This window comes from Cnephaeus nilssonii (genome assembly GCF_951640355.1).
Source record: "Cnephaeus nilssonii genome assembly, chromosome: 18".
NCBI lineage: Eukaryota > Metazoa > Chordata > Mammalia > Chiroptera > Vespertilionidae > Cnephaeus > Cnephaeus nilssonii.
Genome location: NC_137089.1, coordinates 16,261,847 through 16,285,404, shown reverse-complemented (window position 1 = coordinate 16,285,404; position 23,558 = coordinate 16,261,847). Strand labels below are relative to the sequence as shown.

The following is a 23,558-nucleotide window of genomic DNA, read 5'->3' as shown; positions in this document are numbered from 1 at the left end:
CTATGCATACACTGTTTAATATGATTATAGTCATACAAGGCTCAATACCTCATATTCTGTCTTTTCACTTGGAATTATAATATAACTAGAGGTCTGGTGCACGAAATTTGTGCACTTTGGGGGGGGGGGGTCCCTCAGCCTGGATTGCAAGAGGGCTCAGGCCAGGGATCCCACCAGTGCACAATCAGGGCTGGGGAGGGACGTGGGAGGTTGACCAGCTAGGAAGGGACTGTGGGAGGGCTCCAGGGCATGTCCGGCCTATCTCAGTCCCGATCAGCCGGACCTCAGCAGCAGGCTAACCTACCAATCGGAGCATCTGTCACCTTGTGGTCATTGCACATCATAGCAACTGGTCGACCATCTGCCCCCAGTGGTCAGTGCACGTCATAGTGAGCAGTTGAGCAGCCTTAGCATGTCATTAGCATATTACACTTTGATTGGTTGAACAGCTGACCAGGCAACCGGACACTTAGCATATTAGGCTTTTATTATACAGGATAATTTTCTCGATGTAATACACTATTCTAAAGAACTATTCACAGTATCTTACTCTGAAAAAAATCTACTACCCTAAAGAGTTGTCCCTCATTTTAGTTGACAAAGATACTTTTGGGGGTAGCTTTCAAGATTAGCATCTCTTTGAATGACAAGCTAACCTACCTGAATGACAGTCAGTCACCTCTCAAAAGGCCTTACTCTGCCTTTTGCGTTTTTATACTTATAAAACGGATATATTCTTAGGTCTTATCACTTGCCATCATCCTAACTGGGTTTTTACCCCTAAGAGACAGAAGCTTCATTCATGCATGGATCCAGGATAGTTAGGGATATTTTTTCTCCAACATGTGATATAACATGAGGTAATGAATAGTATTATATGCAGGATTATTCACCAACATTTCATTAAGGAAACTCACAGTGATGCTGATATTAGAACAAATGCTTTTTTTTTCATATAGTATAGCATATATTAATAATAACTAAGGATATAAACTATTTGGTACAAACAGAAGCAGACTGGAATAACATCATTAAATCACTCACACAACTGTAAAAATATAGCAAATGCATAGTAAAATGTGAAATGGCAGAAGGCCCGATATTTGCTAAAGTTGCTGTCATCCTACAATCTGCAACAGACAGCTCTATTGTAAATAACATAGTCACTACTGGGGTCACTTGTCTTGACCTTAAGAACCCCTCAGAAATGACAATTTGACTCAAAACGGTGGTTTTCTAAAGCAGCTGTTTTTACAACCACTGGTTCCTAGAATAGGCATAATAAATTGCTCACTCCCCAGAACATCTCTCTTTCTTACAGAACATACCCAGAAAAAGCCTCAGCCGTTCATGACACACGTTGGGTTTTCGGCAGCGCGTTATCCCGTGGAGCTCTGCAATCAATTACTGTTATACCACCATCATTAATAATTTTCTTAATGAAAATGATTCTGTTGATCTCTGTTGTATTTTAATTATCAGAGTTAAGCATAATTACACTGCAGCTCTGAGCTGGCATGTGGACTCCTTTAGGGTGCAATTTTGTTTTAACACACTGATAATGTAATTTTACATTGTGTCAGTTTGTTTGGTTATTATCCAGTTGTACAATTCCACTGTATTCCTGATAACAGATAATAACCCTAGTACCTCCTATATCCTGAAGTCATTTAAAAAGCAATATTGGAATTCTGTGACTCGCTAACTTAATCGCCTTATGATTTTATAATTCCTGCTGTTAAATATTGGGTTCAGGCACCCACCTCTTTTAAGAATATTGTAAAACTAGACAATAGTTATACATTTTTCTATGACTTACCAATAGGAAATAAAGACTTTATTTTAAGCACATTTCCTCCTTTAAATTTTTATTTCTTATTTCTATGATATTAGGTCCTTTTGGTAAAGTTGCTTGAAGGCTAGTTTAAAATTTGGCTGCCGCTTTAGACGAGGCTATTGTTTCAAAGTTCTAGGAACATGTAACAGATCCTCTATTTTAACGTGGAAAATAGTCTAGACTTTTGCAAGAATCCTTATAAGGAAAGATCTTTGTTTTGAAAAATTGATCGATTTAGTCAGTGTGCAGAAAGTTGCTCACCCAAGATAGGTCATATTAGAATTTGTCACTAATTCAACAGTGCCTCGTATAAGACCTGGAACACAGCAGACAATCAATATAGGTTTAACTGAATTAACTGCATGGTTACGTTTGTGCAAACAACAACAATCAGAACTTTGAAGATGATCCTAGAATGATTTTGAGATTGGTCTTCTGTATGACTTTAAATTGTCGTGGTCTTAAAAGCAACAGAGAATTTAGAAAAAGTACTGCTGTCACTGCTGTTTTACTTCTTGGACACTTTCTCTTTATTTATTTATTTACTTTATTTTATTATTATTATTTTTTGGACACTTTCTCTTTAAAGCCAAACCATAGAATGAGAAAAAGAAAGTTTGGCTGATAAACATGCAGTATGCAATTTGGGAAGAAGAGCAATAACCTACAACCACATCTTCAAAACTCTGCTAATTGTATATTTGGTAACTTAGGATGACATATTTAAGACTAAATCCCAATTTCATTATGTATGAGCTGTAATCCTTTAACTATTTACTTAACTTATTTGGACCTTGGTTTACTCATCCACAAAGTGGGAATACGGTTCTTACATCATGAGCTTGTAATGGTAAATAAGAAAATGTATGTACAGTGTTTAAAATAATACCTGGCATAGATAAGTGCTTATTAAATGGTAACTGCTATTACTAGTATTATTATCATAATTATATTAGCATTTTTATGACTTTCATTAAAAATAGAAGTATCATGTCCCCCCCCCCAAAGAAAAATCCAGTAATATCTGGCAAAGGCTTCAGTTCTCTGATTCTGTAATATGATTCTCTGCAGGTACCTTGGGTTCACAGTGACTGAAAGGGATCTATGGAATTCTTGGGTATAAATCTTGTATCAGACGATGATGTTTCCTTGCATACTTGCTTGATACCAACATGGAGGCCTGGCTTCATTTCCTCTAATTTGTATTGACTTATGACTACAGGGCAAATATGGTATTTATAATAACATACACAGTTAGTGTGTGGGTGCATCTTCCCCAAAATTCTGTGAGATGGCCACTGCTATTCCATTTTTACAGCTGAGAAAATCAAGGTTTAGAGAGGGAAAAATGACTTGCCCAAAGTTACATATGAGCAACAGTTGTTTCACAATGAAATTGTGCTTTCGCATAAGAAGAATCCTTTTTTACTAACTGATTGATTTTAGGGGGAGGGAGGGAGGGAGGGAGGGAGGGAGGGAGGGGGAGGGGGAAGGGGAGGGAGAGGGAGAGGGAGAGGGAGAGAGAAAGAGAGAGAGAGAGAGAGAGAGAGAGAGAGAGAGAGAGAGAGAGAGAGAGAGAAACTGATTTGTTGCCCCACTTATTTATACATTTATTGGTTGCTTAAATTATGTGCCCTAACCAGCAAGGGAACCTGCAACCTTGGCATATGGGTAGGACGATTGCGCTACCTGGCCAGAGCAAGAATTCTTCTGTAGTTAAGGTGAGAGTGAGGGTTAGCATGATGCTTTTCTACTCTTTTTACTGACAATGTCTATTCTCTTAATCTGGATACCTCGACAATGTGGCTACTCTGAAATAACAACTCCTTATTTGAAGTGAGCTGCATGAACAAAACCCCACGCTAAAGGCTTAATTTTACTGGTAAATACTCAGAAACACAAAACTCAAATTAAGCCATTTACTTTTCATATATAAAAGGGCCACCAATTCTGTGCAACCACTCTAAAGAACAGAACATTACAGAGCAAAGAAGACACCATGCTGTACAACTGAAACTAATACAAAATAGTATCCAGTGTAAACTGTCATTGAAAAAGAAAAAAAGAGAAGACAAGCTCCAATGTTGAACAGGCATTAGTGGATTTCAGTAGTAAGTGGGCAGACCTTGCTCATCCTACCCGCTAGCAACCTCCCTTTCACTTCAGCATAGTGCTTTTTAGTCTTTTTTCACTGCAGATAAGTAAATTAGCATTATCTGGAGTCTGTTGAAAATAATGGGAAAAAACAGACGACCCAACAAGTCTGGTCCATCAATGTCTGGATGACCTAATTACTTTCTGGAATGACAGGGGGTAGTTGAGGCAGGAAAAAAGTACATGAGATTATAACATTAATGCCAAATACTGTTCTTTTCAGACATTGATGAAACAAGATGATGGCAGGCAGTTAAGCAGCACTAAGCAATAGAATACATTTTATAATAATTATTTGATGAACAATGAAATATATATATATTTATATTATTAATTATATTTAATTTCATTACTAGCCCACATTTAATGATACTTCAAGAAGTGTGTCTCTTAAGTGGCATTAGTTACATATTAAGTGGCCTATGGACACAACATAAAAATATCAAAAAATTCACAGTCAAGGCAATTTTTAAAAACACTACACATCTGCATGTTACCTCCTATTTGTAAACAGGTGCTAATATACTCTCAGTTAGCCATCTCATATAATAATGATTTTGGCATAGAATGCCTAAGTCATGTAGGTTCTCAGCTAGAAAACAAAATAAGGAAATCTGGGTGCATGGATGTTAGCCACACAAGCAATGATTTTTGTGTGTGTGTGTGGCAATAGTACTTTGGAGAAACTATTTACCCTCCATCTTAGTGGCTCCTGTGGGGATAATTCTACTCTTTGGTCCTAAGAATGATTGTAGTTGGTGAGGGAGGGTCAGGGAGAGTCATAGCGACTAACTGGTTTAGGGATTGGTATGTGATATATCCCAATAAACATCTGGAAAAGCTCTCTTTTCGCTGGAATTGTTGAGCTGGTAGAATAAGTCTGGAGCTTCCCACCGCCTGAGGAGACTACTTCTGAGAATGAAGCCCACAAAAGAAAGAGGAAGCAGAAGACAGAGATAATCTGGGGACAAGGTTTGAACAACTGGACTAAGGTGTTCCTGAAGCCCAGAACTGCCCTGGACACTCAGGGCCATGAGCAGATGAATGCCCCTCCTCCCAACACACACACACACACACACACACACAGTGAACTTCATTTGGATTTCTATCACTTGAAAACAAGAGCCCCCAAAATAACATACACACTATGACAATGCCTCACACATTAGAGACTTTCAGGTCAATATTGTTCAATCTAAATTGCTAAATCCTTCCACCTACAAAACTCATTTGCTTTGAGGAGTTTGCCATACCTGCTGGCTGTAACGACAAAAGGCTTCAGAGCCCATGTGGTCCTGGTAGGTGCGCTTCCTGGGGTCACATTTTCCATGACTCGAATGATCCCTATTCCAATCCCAAAATATTAAGGTATTCCCAGAACTTGAAGACCTACTGTGGGGGAGCTATCCCCTCCCTCTAATGAAAATCTGAATTCTAGAAATTGACACCAGGCCTCTGAAGCCCAGTGAGGAGATCAGAGTAGAGTCTACAGCCGAGTTTTCCCAAGCGTGTTGCCCAGAGCACTAATCCCAGTGGAAGTCCATTGGAAAGAACACACATACACACACTTTGGGAAGTTCCACATTAATATATACGCCATGATCTCTGGACATAAAGGTCTGCGTGGTTTGAGAGGATCTTCTCATCACGTACCAGTCGCACGTGCAAAGGCAGAGTCCCATAGGACACGGGGTACAGGATTTGGAATTGTCAAGACCTGGATTTAAACTTGGCTCCATTGTTAGTTCTCCATGCCCAAGGACTACCATCCTACCTCTCTAAGTCCCAATACCAAATTGTGTCCAATGAAAAAAAAACCTGCCCATCTCACTGAGCTGTTTCAATCTTAATGCAGGGAGAACATATTCCACTCTGTGTAACCCAGACCCTAAGTTAGACCAATGTGCGTGTGAACCCCACTTCAACACCCGTGCATGTTAGCTCCGTGACCGTGGCAAATTACTTACCCTACGAATTCGCAATTTCACCTTGTTAAAATGAGGTAGTATGTTCATTACCTTATGGGAGGTTTACATGATGATTAAATGAAATAATGCATATATAGTTACTGGAGTCCCTGCTATATGAACTGCAATACTAATTGTTCTTGTAGGGTGAACAATATCTAATTGACTTTTGTAGGCTAGAAACTATGAAATGGAAAGAAATCAAACGGTTCGTCATCATAGTATGTGAAGCGTCTATTATAGTCTCTGACAAACATTCATCATTAGTTTATCTAGTCAACCAATCAATATTTATTTCGTTGTTGGTGGTTATTTTTTTTTTTTTTTGGTATAAGCAGAATGCCAGACCAAAGATAGAAAGGTGACTAAGACACAGTCCTTGCCCTCAGTAAATGTGGAGTAGATTGGAAAGGCAGGAAATAGCTTACTTTTTACTTACTCTTCCTAAATGCATAAAATGATAATCATAAAACAAGGCAATGAAGAGGAATGAAAGAAGTATGTACAATTAGTATGGGAATGCCAAGGGCAGGGACTCAGGGGTGCTTAATAAATGTGACCGTTATTATCCAGGTACAAGGCTAGCACAAGTTTTATGAGTTAACTAGAGGCCCGGTGCACAAAAATTCGTGCACTGGAGGGGGGTCCCTCAGCCCGGCCTGCCTCCTCTCACAGTCTGGAAGCCCTCAAGGGATGTCCTACTGATGGCTTAGGGGGAGTGGGCCTAAGCCGTAGTCTGGCCTCCCTCTGCGGGAGGCGATCAGGGCGACACCCCCATCACGCTGCTGCTGCTGCCACTACCGGCGGCTGCCTGAGCCTTGGCCCTTGCAGTGGCAGCCACCATCTGTGGCTTGCCTGAGCCTCGGCCCCACCCTCGCAGCAGCAGCCGCCATTTGGGGCTGCCTGAGCCTCGGTTGCCTGAGCCTCAGCTGCGAGGGCCGAGGCTCAGGCAGCTGCTGCGGCTTTGTCCAGAAGTCGTCCAGCCTAATTAGCATATTACCCTTTTATTAGTATAGATCATTAATTAATAAGGTTCCATAAATTACTCAAAATTTATTGCCAAAAGGCTTGAGGTATATCCAACTATAATAAAAAAGTACTCCATTGGACACTGAATTAGAATTTTGTTATTTTCCTTATATAACATGTAACCATCGTCTCTTCCAAAAGAATGCCTGATTTACAGATGCAATGGATTTGGGTTCTGATAGGAGAACAGTTATTCCTTTGCTTTGTCCATACTACAGTGCCATCATGTAGATAAGATACTGCACAGCAAAAAAAAAGTAATTCCCAGTAATTAACCCTATATTCGAAGATCCCTTTTGTATTTTTGCATTCTGAATGTGGGCATTGGGAGGTTGGTTCACTGTACTGTTTCTTCCCACGTTGATAGAACATATTGACATATCCTGGGAAAAATCTACCTTCTCTTCCAGCTAAAAGCTCCCCCACCAGCACAGCACAGGTATTTAGGGTTAGAAACTAGTGGGTATGGGACCAGCAATCATAGAAGGAAAAGGGACATAATCAGATCCTGCTGTGCAATTGTTTTCTTAGCTTGCAAATTCCCTTTTTCCGGTGTTTCAACTTTCAAAGGCTACGGCAGTTTAATGGCAATCCTCTTATAAGTGTACAAATTATAATGATTACAGGAACAAGTTGTAATTGTTTCTAGCAAGTTTTTAAGAGTCTTTGATGTTATGATTAGTGTTTTCTATGTTAATACATTGATAGGGGCGCTTATTTGCTTGGTCCCTTGTATGCTTTTATGGTGTCTAGGTTCAATGTGCAAATAAATCTTTGATCTCAGTAGGTCTATTTGGTTAAAAACGAAAGCTAAGAGAAATTAAACATGAGAAGCACAAGGTTTTGCAATATTTACGAAGTAGAGCGATTAGGGATTTCACTGGAAAAAGTACAGAGCGCGGGTCCATAACTTGAATAGGGAGGAAAGGGCCCCAAACCACACCACACACGAGGAGGAGGGGGCTGTGTTTTGGAGAGCCAGCCCCGCAATATGCCTGTGAGCTGCGGCTCGGCTCCTTTGTAGCCAGGGCGTAGCTGGATGACACAGTCTAGGTTGATGTCTCACTGAGCAAATCAAAGGCAAAGCTCTGCAAGCCATCGCTTCCTCCTTCCCGGTCACCTCCGGCCCTTCAGAAATCACTACTGGGGAGAATCCCATCTTTGCCATGGTTTCATTTTAAGCTACCCTCCCGTCATGAGTGATTTCAAGAACCTGGCTGGAATGCAGTGCCTCCTGGAGCGCACACCTTGACAGGAAGTGCTAAATGTCACAAGGAATTGGCTTCCTGATCGATCATGCCTTCGAGAGACACCTGGGATTTCCTCAAACCGGCCATCACTAAAAACGTAGATCAGGGAAGGGGTCCTCAAACAGGAACAGAGTTTAGGAAAATGCGTATGGCGCTAAGTAATTCAGGGCATAGTACTGTTTGTTTTCCGTTGTACAAAAAAGCACTAGATTTTGCTGCAAACACAGGTAAGGGAGATCCTAAGAGAAAAAGGAAGAGAGGACCAAATTTGACTCTGTACTCCCATCCCAGCTCGTTTGGCGCTGTTTTTGCAATTCTCAGGTTTCAATACTTCCAAAGAAGGAGGGACAGGCTCTTGCCTTTACCTTTGCTGTACACAATGCAGTTGTTTTTGTTGTCCTCCACTCCTTGCCAAGTCACATCCAGCAGCCACTTGGGACCAGCAGTCAGCACCATGGGGGCCTGAGCCTTTGTCTTCTGCAGAAAGAATGATAACAAACAGATGCCATTTGCTTTCATTGATTAAATCCTTGAATAATAACGGATCATTTTATTTTTTTTTACAAACAACTAAATCTCCAGAACCATAATCCAAGCCCTTATTCCCCTGCCTCCTGATATCTTTTTAAGATGACAGAAGCTGTAAAACTTTCCAGCTTGCACTAATCTGAATGGTAGAATTATTATCAAGGATTCCCCCCCCCACCCCCCAGCCAAATGATACTGGATCAGATCGCCAAGATTAGTCAGATCTCTCGTGGCTCTGAATTATAAAGAGAATGCAGATGACTTTCATGGCAAAGAGCAGGGTGTTTAGAAGTGAACTTTAGACACATTGTCCTTTTGCTATCAACAGGATCTCACTATTTCCTGAAACAGACAGGAAAGAATGTAAAGAATCAGGATCCATTTCAAAGCTCTATCCCGAGCAACATTTATATTAGAGGAGAAATTTATTCTGAATGAATAATGAAATCTACTCAACCCCTTTGCTAAGCGTGGATATGTAGTCCGACTGTAGCCAAAATAATAATCATAATAATGCTAACGATCCACCATGCATTGTCTTCAGAAAGACTATAAAAGGGGAATTATAAATAAAATCAAACGCAGAGCACGTAAAGCATGATATCCTCTGAGGCCTAGAAGCAGGGAGACAAAATGTTTTCAGTGGACATTTTAAATACGAGGCTCCAAAGTTTCAGCATTTTAGGCTGTTTTCTTTAACGATGTTGATACGTGGACATGGCAGGGAATAAACTGGGGGGAAATAAGTAAGCTGAGCAAGACTCTTGTTTCTGATGAGTCACAGTGAACGGGCATTCAGACTTTTATCATTCAGCAGCCCATGTTCTGTATATCAAATATCATAAAACCACAGCACAGAGTACAATACAAGGGTCTCAAGGTAATTTCTGAACTGCATTTCCACCTAGATACGATCCTGCCGAAGAGACTTCAGCCCAGTCTGGGACTTTCCCACATGTTTTGTGCTATCACCAATTTCCCAAATTGGCATGAACAAGTGTTCGCTTGAGGAGTTCCATGTAATCTGGCCATTTCAAATCTCTGAGGAATCTGGGTAACCCGTTTCACCCTCTGAATGACAACAATGATAACGCATGAGACATGGACCCATTGTTAACTGTGGAGCCATATTAAAAACGATGCATGTTAAAAAGAAGGCTAACCCATTTCTTGAAGTTTCAATTGTATGATGAGAGGTAAAACTACCACAGAATACACAATTTAATGAAAACATGAACCATGATGGGTACATTTAAAAAGAAGTCTGAAGAAAAATACTTCAAATATTAAAACAGAAGAGGTAGTACACCAGATCAATTGCAAGAAATACTGGCATACTGATTTTTCATATTCATACTTTGACTCATTTTAAAGTCTTAATTTTTTCAACCACATATCTTAATATTTAGCTAGTATAACCATTAAAAAACAAGTATCTGAAAGCCCTAGAGGCAAGAAGTAATTTCATATCATGTTGTAATTTTTAACAATCTAGGCAAAAAATATTATCAAGTTGTCACTAGGGTTACCCATCTGAGTGACCATTTCTATTTATTCCCATTTACAAACCAGAATTTGAGCACAAGCAAGCTTCTTCAATCTGAAATGATAGTGACCCATATCCAATTAAACAGTAGGTCTTAATTATGCAAATTTTAGCTCCTTTTACTACCAGAGAAACGGCTAAGTCCACAGATCAGGGTCAGCAGTTCTCCAAGCAGTAAGCAGAGCAAGTCACGGGAGACAGTCCACCATTCAGATAAACCTGTCTGTGATGGATTTAGTCATCTTATTTGTAACATCTGCTTCTTCTGATTTTAAAGAATAGATTGCAACAATAGACACTTGGCCCCATTTCTACTGTACTCTATTATTTCATTTTAATTACTTAATCTTTATATTCCATAGTTCTTAAAGCCATATGGGTTTCTACACAGTAAATGAGCTTTTATAGTTTTTGATGGATAATATAAAAAACAGATATTGATCACTTAAACTCTTCAGGGAATCTTTAAGTGTAAAGTAAATCAATTGCTCTTCCATTCATTTCACAAACAAACCAACCAACAGAGTCCTATGCGTGGTGCTAGAAATATGAATAGGCATTTTTTTGGTGAAGGATACAGATACGTTAAAAATAAAGTTTGATATAATGCAAAACGTAGAATGGTAAGCAGTGTAACATCATGAGTAAATTGTTTGAAAGTCAGTGAAGGGAGAGAGAAATTCCTGTCCTGTGGATTCTGGGAGGATTTCATAGAAGAGGTGATATTCAGGCAGGATCTTAAAGGATATACAGGAGGAATTTACAATTTCTGGCAATAGCATGGCAATAGTCTGAATAGAATATAGAAAGTCATGTGTACAAGAAATAGTGAGTAGTTCTGGACTCTTTTGTTTAAGTTCTTATAAAGTCTTCAGAGCTGTTCTTGGTATGTAGAAAGCACTAGATAAACATTAGCTGTCATCATCATCATCATAGTCATTATTATTATTATCATCATGAGTAGGAGGAAGGAATATAGCATATGGAAGGGCAGGTTAAAAGCAGATATAAAAGGTCCTCTTCATATTAGGCAAAACCTTTTGTGCTGAAATCTCTAAGCAGAATGAAGCCAGTAAAGATGGTTTGAGCAGGAAAAAATAAGGGTTCTATTATTTCATATATATTTTCAGATAAAGAAATAGCAACTCAAAAATTTAATAATTTCTTTTAGGTAAAATAGCTTGTAGAAAGCAGGGCCCTTATTTATATTGAATTCTTGTTTCCAAACTACTACTCCTAGGGTGACTAACCATCTGGCTTTTCCTGGGATTGAAGCATTTCCCAAGATGTTGGATTTTCAGGGTTAAAACTAGAAAGCCCTGAGCATACTGGGATGCGTTCTTCACATCCACTCCTACTATTACTACTATCAAAATATTAGCTATTTATATCTATTATTTGCTAAATGTTGGGTATTAAGTACTTTCCTAGAATTTTTGTTTTTGATTGTTTTAACTCCAAGAGTTAGGCATTAACATTTTCTCCACTTTGTACATGGGCAAATTCATATTTAAAGCAGCTAATTTTGTGGCACAATAAAAAACCATTAATTAATATCTTTCCTTAATGGTAAATTAGGCATAATACCTTTTAAAACTTTGGAACTACTTATTATGCTTGGGTACAGGTACAATCTGACTTACTAAGAAACTAAATTAAAGAGGAAACAATTTCTTTTTCTCCAAATCAATAAAGCAAAAGCAAAAATGTACCAAAGATTTGCTGAAAGCTATATCCAAGCTGTAGAGTAAATAAGTAGATAAAAAATCTCAAGGGACCAGTTATTACAGTTTTGAGCAGGTAAGTCAATTTCTTTCTGAAGAAGTCAACTTTTGAGAGATTGACTGCCTTCAAAGAAGATTACCAAGTGTGAGAGGGAAGGAGTTAGTCAGGATTATATGAAATCCACACTCCAGCAAAGTCCATGAATAGAAAATAGCAGTAATATTCACATTGATCATTAGGCTTACTTTCCAATGCCTCTCTCTATCATAAGGATTTATACAAGAGTTAAGAGTGGAAGCAACGTTACATTCAATGATTTCACAAATGAAGAAATGAAGGCCAAGATCTTTATCTAGTCTCCTACAGAGATTACAGTGGCTACAACATGATGAGAAAAGAGAGCAGATGTAAAAGGTGTGGTAGGCAGAGATCTGGGCCCCGAAGATGTCCATGCTCTAGTCACCTGGAACCTGAGTATATGTTACCTTAATTGGTAAAGGGGATTTTAAAGATACGATTAAGGTTCAGGACCATGAAATGTCTAGGCAACCCTGGATTATCTAGATAGACCCAATCAAAACACAGGAGATTTCTTAAGCAGAAGAAAAAGGCAGCAGTAGATCAAAGAGATTGGACATGAAAAGGATTCCACCTGCTGCAGCTGAGGATGGCAAGCTGAGGCCTCAGCTAAGGAATGCAGTGGTCTAGAAACTGGGAGGGACCTCCATTAAAGGGAGCAAAGAAACAAACTTCAGTTCTGCAGACTCCAAGGTCTGAATTCTGCCAACAATCTGAATGAGCAGAAAATGAATTCTCCCCAGACTCTCCCCCAGCCCCCCAGAAAGGAACAGATCCTGACAAACTTATTTTAGTCTCTAGAGACTCGTACTGGACTTCTGATCTATAGAACTTTAATGTAATACATTTGCGTGGTGTTAAGCCACTAAATGTATGGTAATTTGATTTGGCAGCAATTGAAAACCAATAGAAAAGACATTCAGAACCACTGACTTAAAGTTTAAAAACAAAACAAAATGATAACTGCCTCATCAAATGCGCTCAAAAGTATAAGACAATTTTCCCTTGGTGGGAAGAACACCAATACTTCATTGCCATTCTAAAAATCATTAGGTATGTTTGATGTTTGTGCCTCAAGGTACGAGGAACTACACAGTGGTGACTAATAATTCCTGCTTCTGTAATTAGGAATTTAAAACATCTCATGGTTCATCATTGACCTTAGAGTTGAGGTGTAGCAGGAAGAACACTGCTGTGCTTGGAGTTAGATGATGTAGGTTTTCATCCTGACACATGCTACTGGTGGGTTCTGTGAAAAGAAAATCACTTGAACTTGAACATTCTGAACTTCACAAGCACATCTGAGAAATGGGCAATGCTTTCTATCTCCAAGCTTGCCATGGAAAGCAAGTGACACAGCGTAGAGTACGCCATCGATGCCTGTCAAACTTTTGCTAAAGACCTCTATGAACAGATGCATTAAAAATGTGTTGAATCCCTACTATTTCTCGGGCACTGGTAATATTTGTCATCATTAGCACAGATGTCAAGAGCAACACCATTATCCATTTTAAAAGTGGGGGTGGTCACTAGTGCCGCTGATCATTTATTTCCAACTCCCCACGTTCCAGGTCTCTTTTAAAGTTGGGTGTGGTCCTATCACTTCATTTGACCAAGGAAGTTGAACAAGGACTGACTCATGTCACTTCCACACAGAAGCTGTAAGAGCCAATGGACTACCATGTTGCCTTGATGTTGCTGAATTGATCTTGTAAGCCTGTAAGGAGGAAGCCCCGGTTTTCACAATCTTCATGGACCATGAGAAAAAAAAAACCTTTTTTTAAATGTAAAGAGCTATTGTGATATTAGGGTTGCTGGCAACCTCAGCAAAACTTGGCTTATTCTCACTTGTACAAAGGTTTTCATCATTTTTTGTTTGTATGGAAATAACCCCTGGATTTTTTGCAGGTTAAAGTTTGCACTTTATCTATATCTAGGCCGTCTCTTTCAATAATAAATCAATTCAAGGTACATAATAGGAGCCCTGAATTTCAGTGAAGCTGGAATGTTTTAAAAAGGAAAAAGAAATAGTGTGCACTTTTGAGGGCTCCCCATTCTAAGTTGGAAAAAACACCCGGCCCTCCTGGGCACTCTTTGAACCCAGAGTTTCATGCTTAGACAGTCTACAACTAGACAAACTTGACAAGGACAAAATGGGTCAAAAGTGTCATTTCTTAGGAATAATTAGAATCATCTAATGTGGATAAAAGAGGTCAGACTAGCATCCACTTCTCACTAACCTTTGGAGTTACTGGACCGACAAAGGAGGTAGCCTTCAATAAATGTTTATACTCGAGCCAAAAGGTTAATGGAGATAAAAGTAGACAGCCCAAAGGTAAAGAACAGAGGATAATTCTAACCCAAGAAACTGGTGACATAATGTGGTCTTAGAGATTCCAAATTTTGCTGGAAATATTTGTTGAAGATTTCCAAAACGAGGCTGAGGAAGAGCGAGAAGTCTTAGAAAAATCTGACCCATGAGACGAGCCTGACACCACAGCCTTTTAAAAGAACGATGTGTCATTTAATGGAAAAACTGGCCTCCACTGACTTTGGTTCAGGAAATATAACAAAATCTCATTAGAGAATCTCCAGCCAGTACCATGAGATGTGGCGGGATGCTGATGAAAATGCTTTTGGGGTATTTTCCCCTAAACTGAGTAATAGGTGAAAAGGACTGAGGCCTGCTTTGCAAAATTCATAGCGGCTTTAAGAATTCATCGCTGTTTCTATTCTCTCACCTCTAAAAACATATTCGAAGGGAGGCTTAAAAATTTCCAAATTAATGCAGACATGAGACTTACACAGTTAGAACAAAAAAACAACAAAAACCACCAATCTCTCCCAACTGCATTATTCACATGTATATGAAAAATGATAGTGTATGTGATTCCACCATGCACTACCACAGGGGACATTTTATACAGGAGAAGTTTCAGTTAATGCATCCAAATAGTTCTCCACACGGGAATTACATTCAAATTCAATCCGATAGTCACGAAAGCACTGATCACTCCCTAAAACTGTGTGCAGTCCCGAGTGACAGTGAACCTGGGTTTAAAAATTCCCTTCATCAATAGCCAATCCTAAGGAGGCATAACAACTTAAAATCTTTGATTATCTGGAGTCGAAAGAAATATCAAGTAATAATTCAAGGCCTTGCATAATTGTATTTTCAGTAACTATGGGCATGGTCCGTAGTCTCAATATTACTGATTTGACCGGAACTATAAAACTTTTAGTATGACGATTTCCACCTGGTAGAACTGTGTTTTTTAGTAAATACCCTTTCAAAAGTTATACAGGACACCATGTGAATGTTTGAGCTTGATGCTACTGAGGCGAATAACTTTTTTTTTCTTTTAGAAAGTAGAGTATGACATTAAACTACATAAACAGAAAGAGTCTACTCTGTGTGGTGCTGTGGGGTTGGCATTATTTGTGTAATTCTATAAAAACAGGTGCTCAGTAATAACACCTAAATATTTTCTGTGCCTAATTAATCCCAGACATCATTCAGACATGACTGTGGAAGCCATGTGCCTCCATTAAAATCATGTGCTTCCATTTCAAAATAGCATAAATAGCCACTGAACTACACTGGGATATCCCGTAAGTGACAGTCTCAGTATCCCTTTTTTTTTTTTAAATACATTTTTACTGATTTCAGAAAGAAAGGGAGAGGGAGAGATAGATAGAAACATCAATGATGAGAGAGAATCATTGGCTGCCTCCTGCACGCCCCACACTGGGGATAGAGCCACAACTTGGGCACGTGCCCTGACCAGGAATCAAACCAGTAACCTCCTGGTTCATAGGTTGAAGCTCAACCACTGAGCCACACTGGCCAGGCTTGCTTTTGTTTACTGTGTCTAAAATCATGGGCCTGGGGAAGAGAGAGACAGTCACAGAGTGACTGACAGAGAGACAGAGAGAGAGATAATAAATTACAAATAGATTTAAACAGGTCACTTTTAAGAACTCCCAAACCGATACCAAGTATCTTATCTATAGTTCTTATTTCAAAGCAACAAGGCTCAACTTAGTAAGAGATGATCAAATTTGTATTGCTTGGAAAAAAAAATCGATGTCCTAGACACATTTTCAAACGCAAGCTCAAATCAATGAAAGTATACTCTTAAATTAGAAAATATGTGAAAACTCTAGGTCAGAAAGTCATCAGGGATGTGATTTAACGAGAACCACTACCCTATACCATTAGGCACACAACAGATTTATGGATGGACACCCAGGAAGGTTTCGTGAGGGAGTGTTTCTCTGAATATTTGGTGGGTCTACAAAGTGCCCTTCCCCTCCCCCCCTCACCCTGGACAGCCGCAGCAGGAGACCGCAGAGCCTCTGCGAACAAACACCGTGAAGGTCCCTGTGCTATGTAAGCTCTCCAACACGCTAAGAGGCTTTTCAGAAACAAAATGAGTGCGAAATAAAATGACAGAATTCTTGGCCACCATAGCCACACTCCTGATGTCAAAGACAGTTCTATCTCTAGGAACCAAACATTTAAATAATCATTATCTGTGAGGCATATTTGCTTTTAGTTCTCAAAATTGTTGAAACACATTATCTTAACATGCGTCACTGCTTAAATATAGGCATCCTATATAATAAAAGGGTAACATGCAAATTGACCCTAATGGCAGAACAACCTGGAAGGAGCAGTTGCTATGATGCACACTGACCACCAGGGGGCAGACGCTCAATGCAGGAGCCGCCCCCTGGTGGTCAGTGCGCTTCCACAGGGGGAGCGCTGCTCAGCCAGAGCCAGCTCATGGTTGGCCAGCGCAGCAGCAGTAGTGGGAGCCTCTCCCTCCTCTGCAGCAGCACTAAGGAGGGCTCCCAGGCTGCCAGAGGGATGTCTAACTGCCAGCTTAGGCCTGATCCCCCAGGGAGCGGGCCTAAGCTGTCAGTCGGACATCTTCCAAGGGGTCCTGGACTGCGAGAGGGCACAGGCCGGGGTGAGGGACCTCCCACCCTAGTGCACGAATTTTCGTGCACCCAGCCTCTAGTTTCAGTATAAGAAATAGTTACCTTTAGAAAAGGGAACACAAATAGTTTGACATATATATATATATATGTATATATATATATATATATATATATATATATATATATGTAATTAAAATAATTTCTTTACTTCCAAATAAAAAGGATCACTGTGTGATATTTAGAAAAATAATATAAAATTATTATTCAAGAGTACTCACCCTAAAGACACAGATATTTCACTTCCAAATGGGAAGAATCTCTAAATGAATAATAAACATCTAACTTATCCGGATATTTATTATACTTTCATTTTTGAAAAAAGAATAGACTCATGTCTCTTCCCCTTTTGCCAACTTCACTCCCACAGTCTCATCTGTTCTCCACATACATTTGGCGCCAAAGAGGAGCTACTCCCTCCAAGCTGGCAACCATTAACGTCAACCTTTTATTCCATGAAGCTCTGGAAGTCACGGAGTGTTTAAGGAGTGTTGTTTTGCTCCTGGCAGAACTTCTGGGCTTGCACACAGTGCGATGTGCAAAAGCGTGTCAGTGCTGAACCCTTGGAAGGGAGAATCACACTGCCGTCCTGCCATGAGGCTGCCACATGCTAGTAACCCACCTGTGGCAGGTTCTGGGATCCCGGAAGCCGTGGTCCAGGCTGTGCGACCTGGGCAAGCACTTCACCTCTCAAGGTCTCACCTTCTTCCTCTGTAAGCTGGTCTCCTATGTCCTTTCAGCTTAACCACATGTCACTGTAAGACTTCCTACTATAGAATTTTCACCAAGCTTAACTCAAACCCTGAGTGCAGAGAAGATATATATATATGAAAATTCAACACACGGGGGTTAGGCTTACTTAAGGAAATGCTACTATTTTTTATTGGCAAAACCGTAAATAATGCCATTCTAATTTACTTTACTTTGGGATTTTATAAACCAAAGAAAATGGTGTGATAAAAATGCAAACACTATTATGAAGAATTATAAAGAGTGTGTAATAAATGTATATGTACTGCCCGGCTAGTATGGCTCAGTGGTTGAGTGTTAACCTATGCACCAGGAGGTCACAGTTCCATTCCAGGTCAGGGCACATGCCTGGGTTGTGGGCTTGATCCCCAGTAGGGGATGTGCAGGAGGCAGGTGATCGATGTTTCTCTCTTATCGATGTTTCTATCTTTCTATCCTTCACCCTTCCTCTCTCTCTAAAAATTAATAAAGACATTAAAAAATAAATGCATATATACATTCAACTCTCAATGGCCTATTTACACCTAAAATAGTGGTCAATTCTATTCAGTACTCTATTTTTGCAATATACCCCAAAGGCATTCTGTGGAAGAGACAAAAAGCTCAATCCTGCACAGGGCCATCCTCAGATACTGAGATATGTCTGTCCCTCATGAATTAATGCATTGCAATTTGTAATGAATCCTCCATCCACCTGTTAGATTGTCTCCTTATTATTACCATTTCAGCCAATCTTAATGTCAGCTTCATCCCCCAAAAGGGCAATCCTGACATTAATAATATAGTAAATTTTAAAACCAAATATAAAAGTTTATTCTCTTTTAATTGTGTTGCTTCATGATTTGTCACCTTATGGCCTTCTATAATCACAAGTTGTTAAAAACTCATCTTAAGATATACCTGATAATGATATTTGAAATTGATGGGAAAAGTCTATGGAAAAACTGAAAGACTAGAAGTGAGGAAAGCATTCCCCTTCAAAGAGGAAAAAAAGAAAAAAAGCTGGAATTGTTAAGCTAGATAGTTGGTGCCATAATACATATAGTACCTTTTGGGAAGGCAGATTTTTATGAGGCAAGTTATTGAAAGTTGGGTGCAAGAAATTAAAAGCTTGGCAAACTAGTTGGTAGAAGCGCGAAGGTGCTACCGAGTTGACAAAGTTTCTCTAATCTGTGAGACATTTAAGAACAAGAACATTGCAAACACTTAAATTTAAGTATTGGCAGGAAGACGCTGATCATGAGGATGGTTTTCAATATTTCTCCCCAAAGCGACAGATGCAGGACCTTACTAGTTCTGCCCTTTCAGAGAATACTAGTAAAAATCAAGAGTCCAGCTCACTGGGGGCTGGCCCTTCAGCTGGAGGCATGCTGAGAGGAGAAATGCCAGCCAATGAAACAGATTCACCTCCACATGCTCCCAGGGCACGGACCTTCCTTCAGCATCCCTGGGGGTCTGGGGCAACTAAAGGAGCCTGCTATGAAATCAGAACCAAATGAGATAAACCTTTATTAATACTGCCCCTGGACGGATGTCTCAACCTATATTCTTTTCAAAAGGAATAAAATATGAATAAAAGCATCAATGGGTGGAAAGGACAATTCAATAATGTCAACATGACAAACTAACATATCTATTAAAACTAATGATTGGGTGCCAAGACCCTGGGTTAAATTCTGCATTTAGTTGCACGTGAAGAATATTAAAGCTTGGGACAAGTTGCGTTCCCTTGTCCAGATGTGGGTTTTGCCACATAAATAATATATAACCTCATGTATAAAATCATTCCAATGAGTAATAACTAATTAGTGTTCATTTTGTATTTCTCTATACCACTTCTGTTTTAAGAAATGTATTTTGGTTATTCTGCTTTTAAAATATTCACTGTATACTTTCCTAGAAATTAAGTAAATTCATTATCCATTCAATAAATATTCACTAAATATCTACTACACAGAAAGCTCTCAGAAAGTGAAAGTTGAGTTACATTTCCTCTAGATGCTCACAATGTGTTGATAATAAAAACACTTAAATGACATACAGATTATTTAAATCAATATTGATAATTAATCTCATTATATTTTAAGTATATGTCTGAAACCTTTGAAAATCACAATGCTTATCTGATGGTCTATGACCAAACGTAAGTATAGCAATAGGTGAGAAGTGGTTCATAGACTCTTTTTAAGTGATCTTTGTGGCAGTTTAGGATTACACTTCAATTTTAAGATTAAAAACACTGAGGCTTTTCCAATTGGATTGAAAGTCTATAATATATGGCTTCTATTTTAATAATTATATCTAAAACCTAATCATAAAATATTTTATATATATATTTTGGGTAGTCATTTGCTTCCACTTTATTAAACATTGGTTTACTTTACACCCATTTAATTATTCTTACTGCTAAATAAAGTATATCATAAAATATGTTAAAAATATATTGAATAAGTAATTTAAAAATGAAAATATTTTGGGAAATGAAGCCAAGATGAGTTATGTATATACTATTTCGAGTGTATACTCACTATCTCACTCAATATGCTTTATTAATAGTCAACAGATAGTTTAAAAATGTGTATGCCTGCCTGGCATGGCTCAATAGTCAACCTATGCACCAGGAGGTCATGGTTCAATTCCTTGTCAGGGTACATGCCCGATTTCGGGCTTGAGCCCCAGTGTGTGGCATACAGGAGGCAGCTGATCAGTGATTCTCTCTCATCATTGATGTTTCTCTCTCTCTCCCTCTCCCTTCCTCTCTCAAGTCAATAATATATATATAACTTGTATATTGGTGTCAAGCCGATTGAGTTTGAATCATAATTTCACCACTTAGTAGCTGTATACCTTAGGGCAAGTTGCTTAACTACTGTATCTCAATTTCTTGATTTCTAAAATAAATAAAAGTACTTATGTCACAGGATTATTCTGAGGATTAAATGAGTTAATGTATATAATGGGATTAAAGCAGTACCAGGTATGTATTCTTTAAAAGTATTTGTTTGGCTTATGTTCTTAACACTCCTAAAGAAATATATTTCCAGCCCTAGTTGGATTGGCTCAGTGGATAGAGTGTTGGCCTGGGGACTGAGGGATACTGGGTTCCATTCTGGTCAAGGGCACATGCCTGGGTTCCAGGTTCAATCCCCAGTAGGGAGCATGCAGGATGCAGCTGATCAATGAATCTCATCATTGATGTTTCTATCTCTCTCCCCCTCTCCCTTCCTCTCTGAAATAAGGGAGAGGGGGAGAGAGATAGAAACATCAATGATGAGATTCATTGATCAGCAGAGGCCCTGGGATCTGGGATTTATTTATCTTCTATAATTGAAACTTTGTAGCCTTGAGCGGAGCCAAGCCTCCTGCTTGCTCCATGGCCACAGCCATTTTTGTTGGGATTTATTTATCTTCTATAATTGAAACTTTGTAGCCTTGAGTGGAGGCCTGGGCCCACCAGGGCAGGCAGAATGCTTGGCTTCCTCCATCACTGGGGGCAACTCAAGCCTCCTGCTCTCTCCAGTTCCATGGCTGCCACCATTTTGGGGGGGATTTATTTATCTTCTATAATTAAAACTTTGTAGCCTTGAGCAGAGGCCTGGGCCCACCAGGGCAGGCGGAAAGCTTGGCTTCCTCCATTGCCAGAGAAACCCAAGCCTCCCGCTCACTCCGGGTCCACAGCCATCTTGGTTGGGTTAATTTGCTCACTTGCTCATGATTGGCTGGTGGGCATGGCTTGTTGGTGTAGCAGAGTGATAGTTGATTTGCATATTATTCTTATTAGATAGGATATATATATCTAATATATATATCTAATATATATATCTAATATATATATATATCCTATCTAATAAGAATAATATGCAAATCAACTATCACTAGATAGGATATATATATATATTAGATATATATATTAGATATATATATTAGATATATATATTAGATATATATATCCTATCTAATAAGAATAATATGCAAATCAACTATCACTCTGCTACACCAACAAGCCATGCCCACCAGCCAATCATGAGCAAGTGAGCAAATTAACCCAACCAAGATGGCTGTGGACCCGGAGTGAGCGGGAGGCTTGGGTTTCTCTGGCAATGGAGGAAGCCAAGCTTTCCGCCTGCCCTGGTGGGCCCAGGCCTCTGCTCAAGGCTACAAAGTTTTAATTATAGAAGATAAATAAATCCCCCCCAAAATGGTGGCAGCCATGGAACTGGAGAGAGCAGGAGGCTTGAGTTGCCCCCAGTGATGGAGGAAGCCAAGCATTCTGCCTGCCCTGGTGGGCCCAGGCCTCCACTCAAGGCTACAAAGTTTCAATTATAGAAGATAAATAAATCCCAACAAAAATGGCTGTGGCCATGGAGCAAGCAGGAGGCTTGGCTCCGCTCAAGGCTACAAAGTTTCAATTATAGAAGATAAATAAATCCCAGATCCCAGGGCCTCTGCTGGGGTCGCTTGCGGGTGTGGCCTGCCTGCAAACCACCACAGGCCCCTCACCCAGGCCACCCCATGCCCCCAGGGAACCCCCACCCTGATCTGGGACAACCTTCAGGGCAAACCAGCCTACCCCCACCTGTGCACCAGGCCTCTATCCTATCTAATAAAAGAATAATATGCAAGTTGACCATTACTCCAACAAACAAGATGGCTGCCCCTATGTGGTCAAAGATCCTGCCCCCATGTGGACACAAGATGGCTGCCACAAGATGGCCAGCAGGGGAGTGCAGTTGCGGGGGACCAGTCCTGCAAGGGAAGGCAGTTGGGGGTGATTAAGCCTGCAGGGGAGGGCAGTTAGGGGTGACCAGGCTTGCAGGGGAGGGCAGTTGTGGGGGACTGGGCCTGCAGGGGAGGGCAGTTAGGGGTGACCAGGTCTGCAGGGGAGGGCAGTTAGGGGTGACCAGGCCTGCAGGGGAGCAGTTAGGCATCAATCAGGCTGGCAGGGGAGTGGTTAGGGGGTGATCAGGCTGGCAGGCAGAAGTGGTTAGGGGCAATCAGGAAGGCAGGCAGGCGAGCGGTTGGGAGCCAGCAGTCCTGGATTGTGAGAGGGATGTCCGACTGCCCGTTTAGGCTAGATCGGGCCTAAACGGGCAGTCGGACATCCCTCGAGGGGTCCCAGATTGGAGAGGGTGCAGGCTGGGATGAAGGACACCCCCCTCCCCCCGCGTGCATGAATTTCGTGCACTCGGCCTCTAATATATATATTTCTATATTCCCAGTAAAAGAAGAATTTTGGCTTGATAGAAAAGTGCCCCATATCCCTAATATATGATTCATAACATTTTGTTAAACATTAACTATCTGCTCAAATTCTAGGTGCTACATTATTTTTTAAATTAATTTTCACAATTCTATGGAGAAGATATTGTCATGTCCACTTTGTAGAAGTAAAAAATGAGACTCTAAAATGTTAAACAACTTGTTCAAATTCACATTGCTAGAAACTAAATTCTTTCCATGGCTTTAAAGTTGTAAGAATCTTCTTAGGAATTGTGTTAAATATCAATTCTTCATGTTCATGAAAACTAGCTTAATGATCTTCCATGAGTCAGTGGTTAGCAGTTACTGTTTTACATTATGCATGATTCCTAGCTGCACTTTGTCTAAGCTAATTGCATGCTGCCTCATTAATAATCTTCAGGCTGTAAAAAAAATTTTTTCAAGCTGTGAAAATTATAGCTTTGTGGTGA

The 23,558-nt window shown here is 39.9% G+C and overlaps 1 protein-coding gene across 2 annotated transcripts in view; it reads right to left on the bottom strand.

Moving 5' to 3' along the window:
• ZFPM2 (zinc finger protein, FOG family member 2) overlaps positions 1-23,558 on the bottom strand; it is a 435,525-nt gene that overhangs the window by 139,672 nt on the left and 272,295 nt on the right. For both annotated transcript variants that reach the window (XM_079796389.1, XM_079796390.1), the window contains one exon: positions 8,603-8,714. In XM_079796389.1, the coding sequence (XP_079652515.1) occupies positions 8,603-8,714 (112 nt within the window). The remainder of the gene's footprint in view (positions 1-8,602; positions 8,715-23,558) is intronic.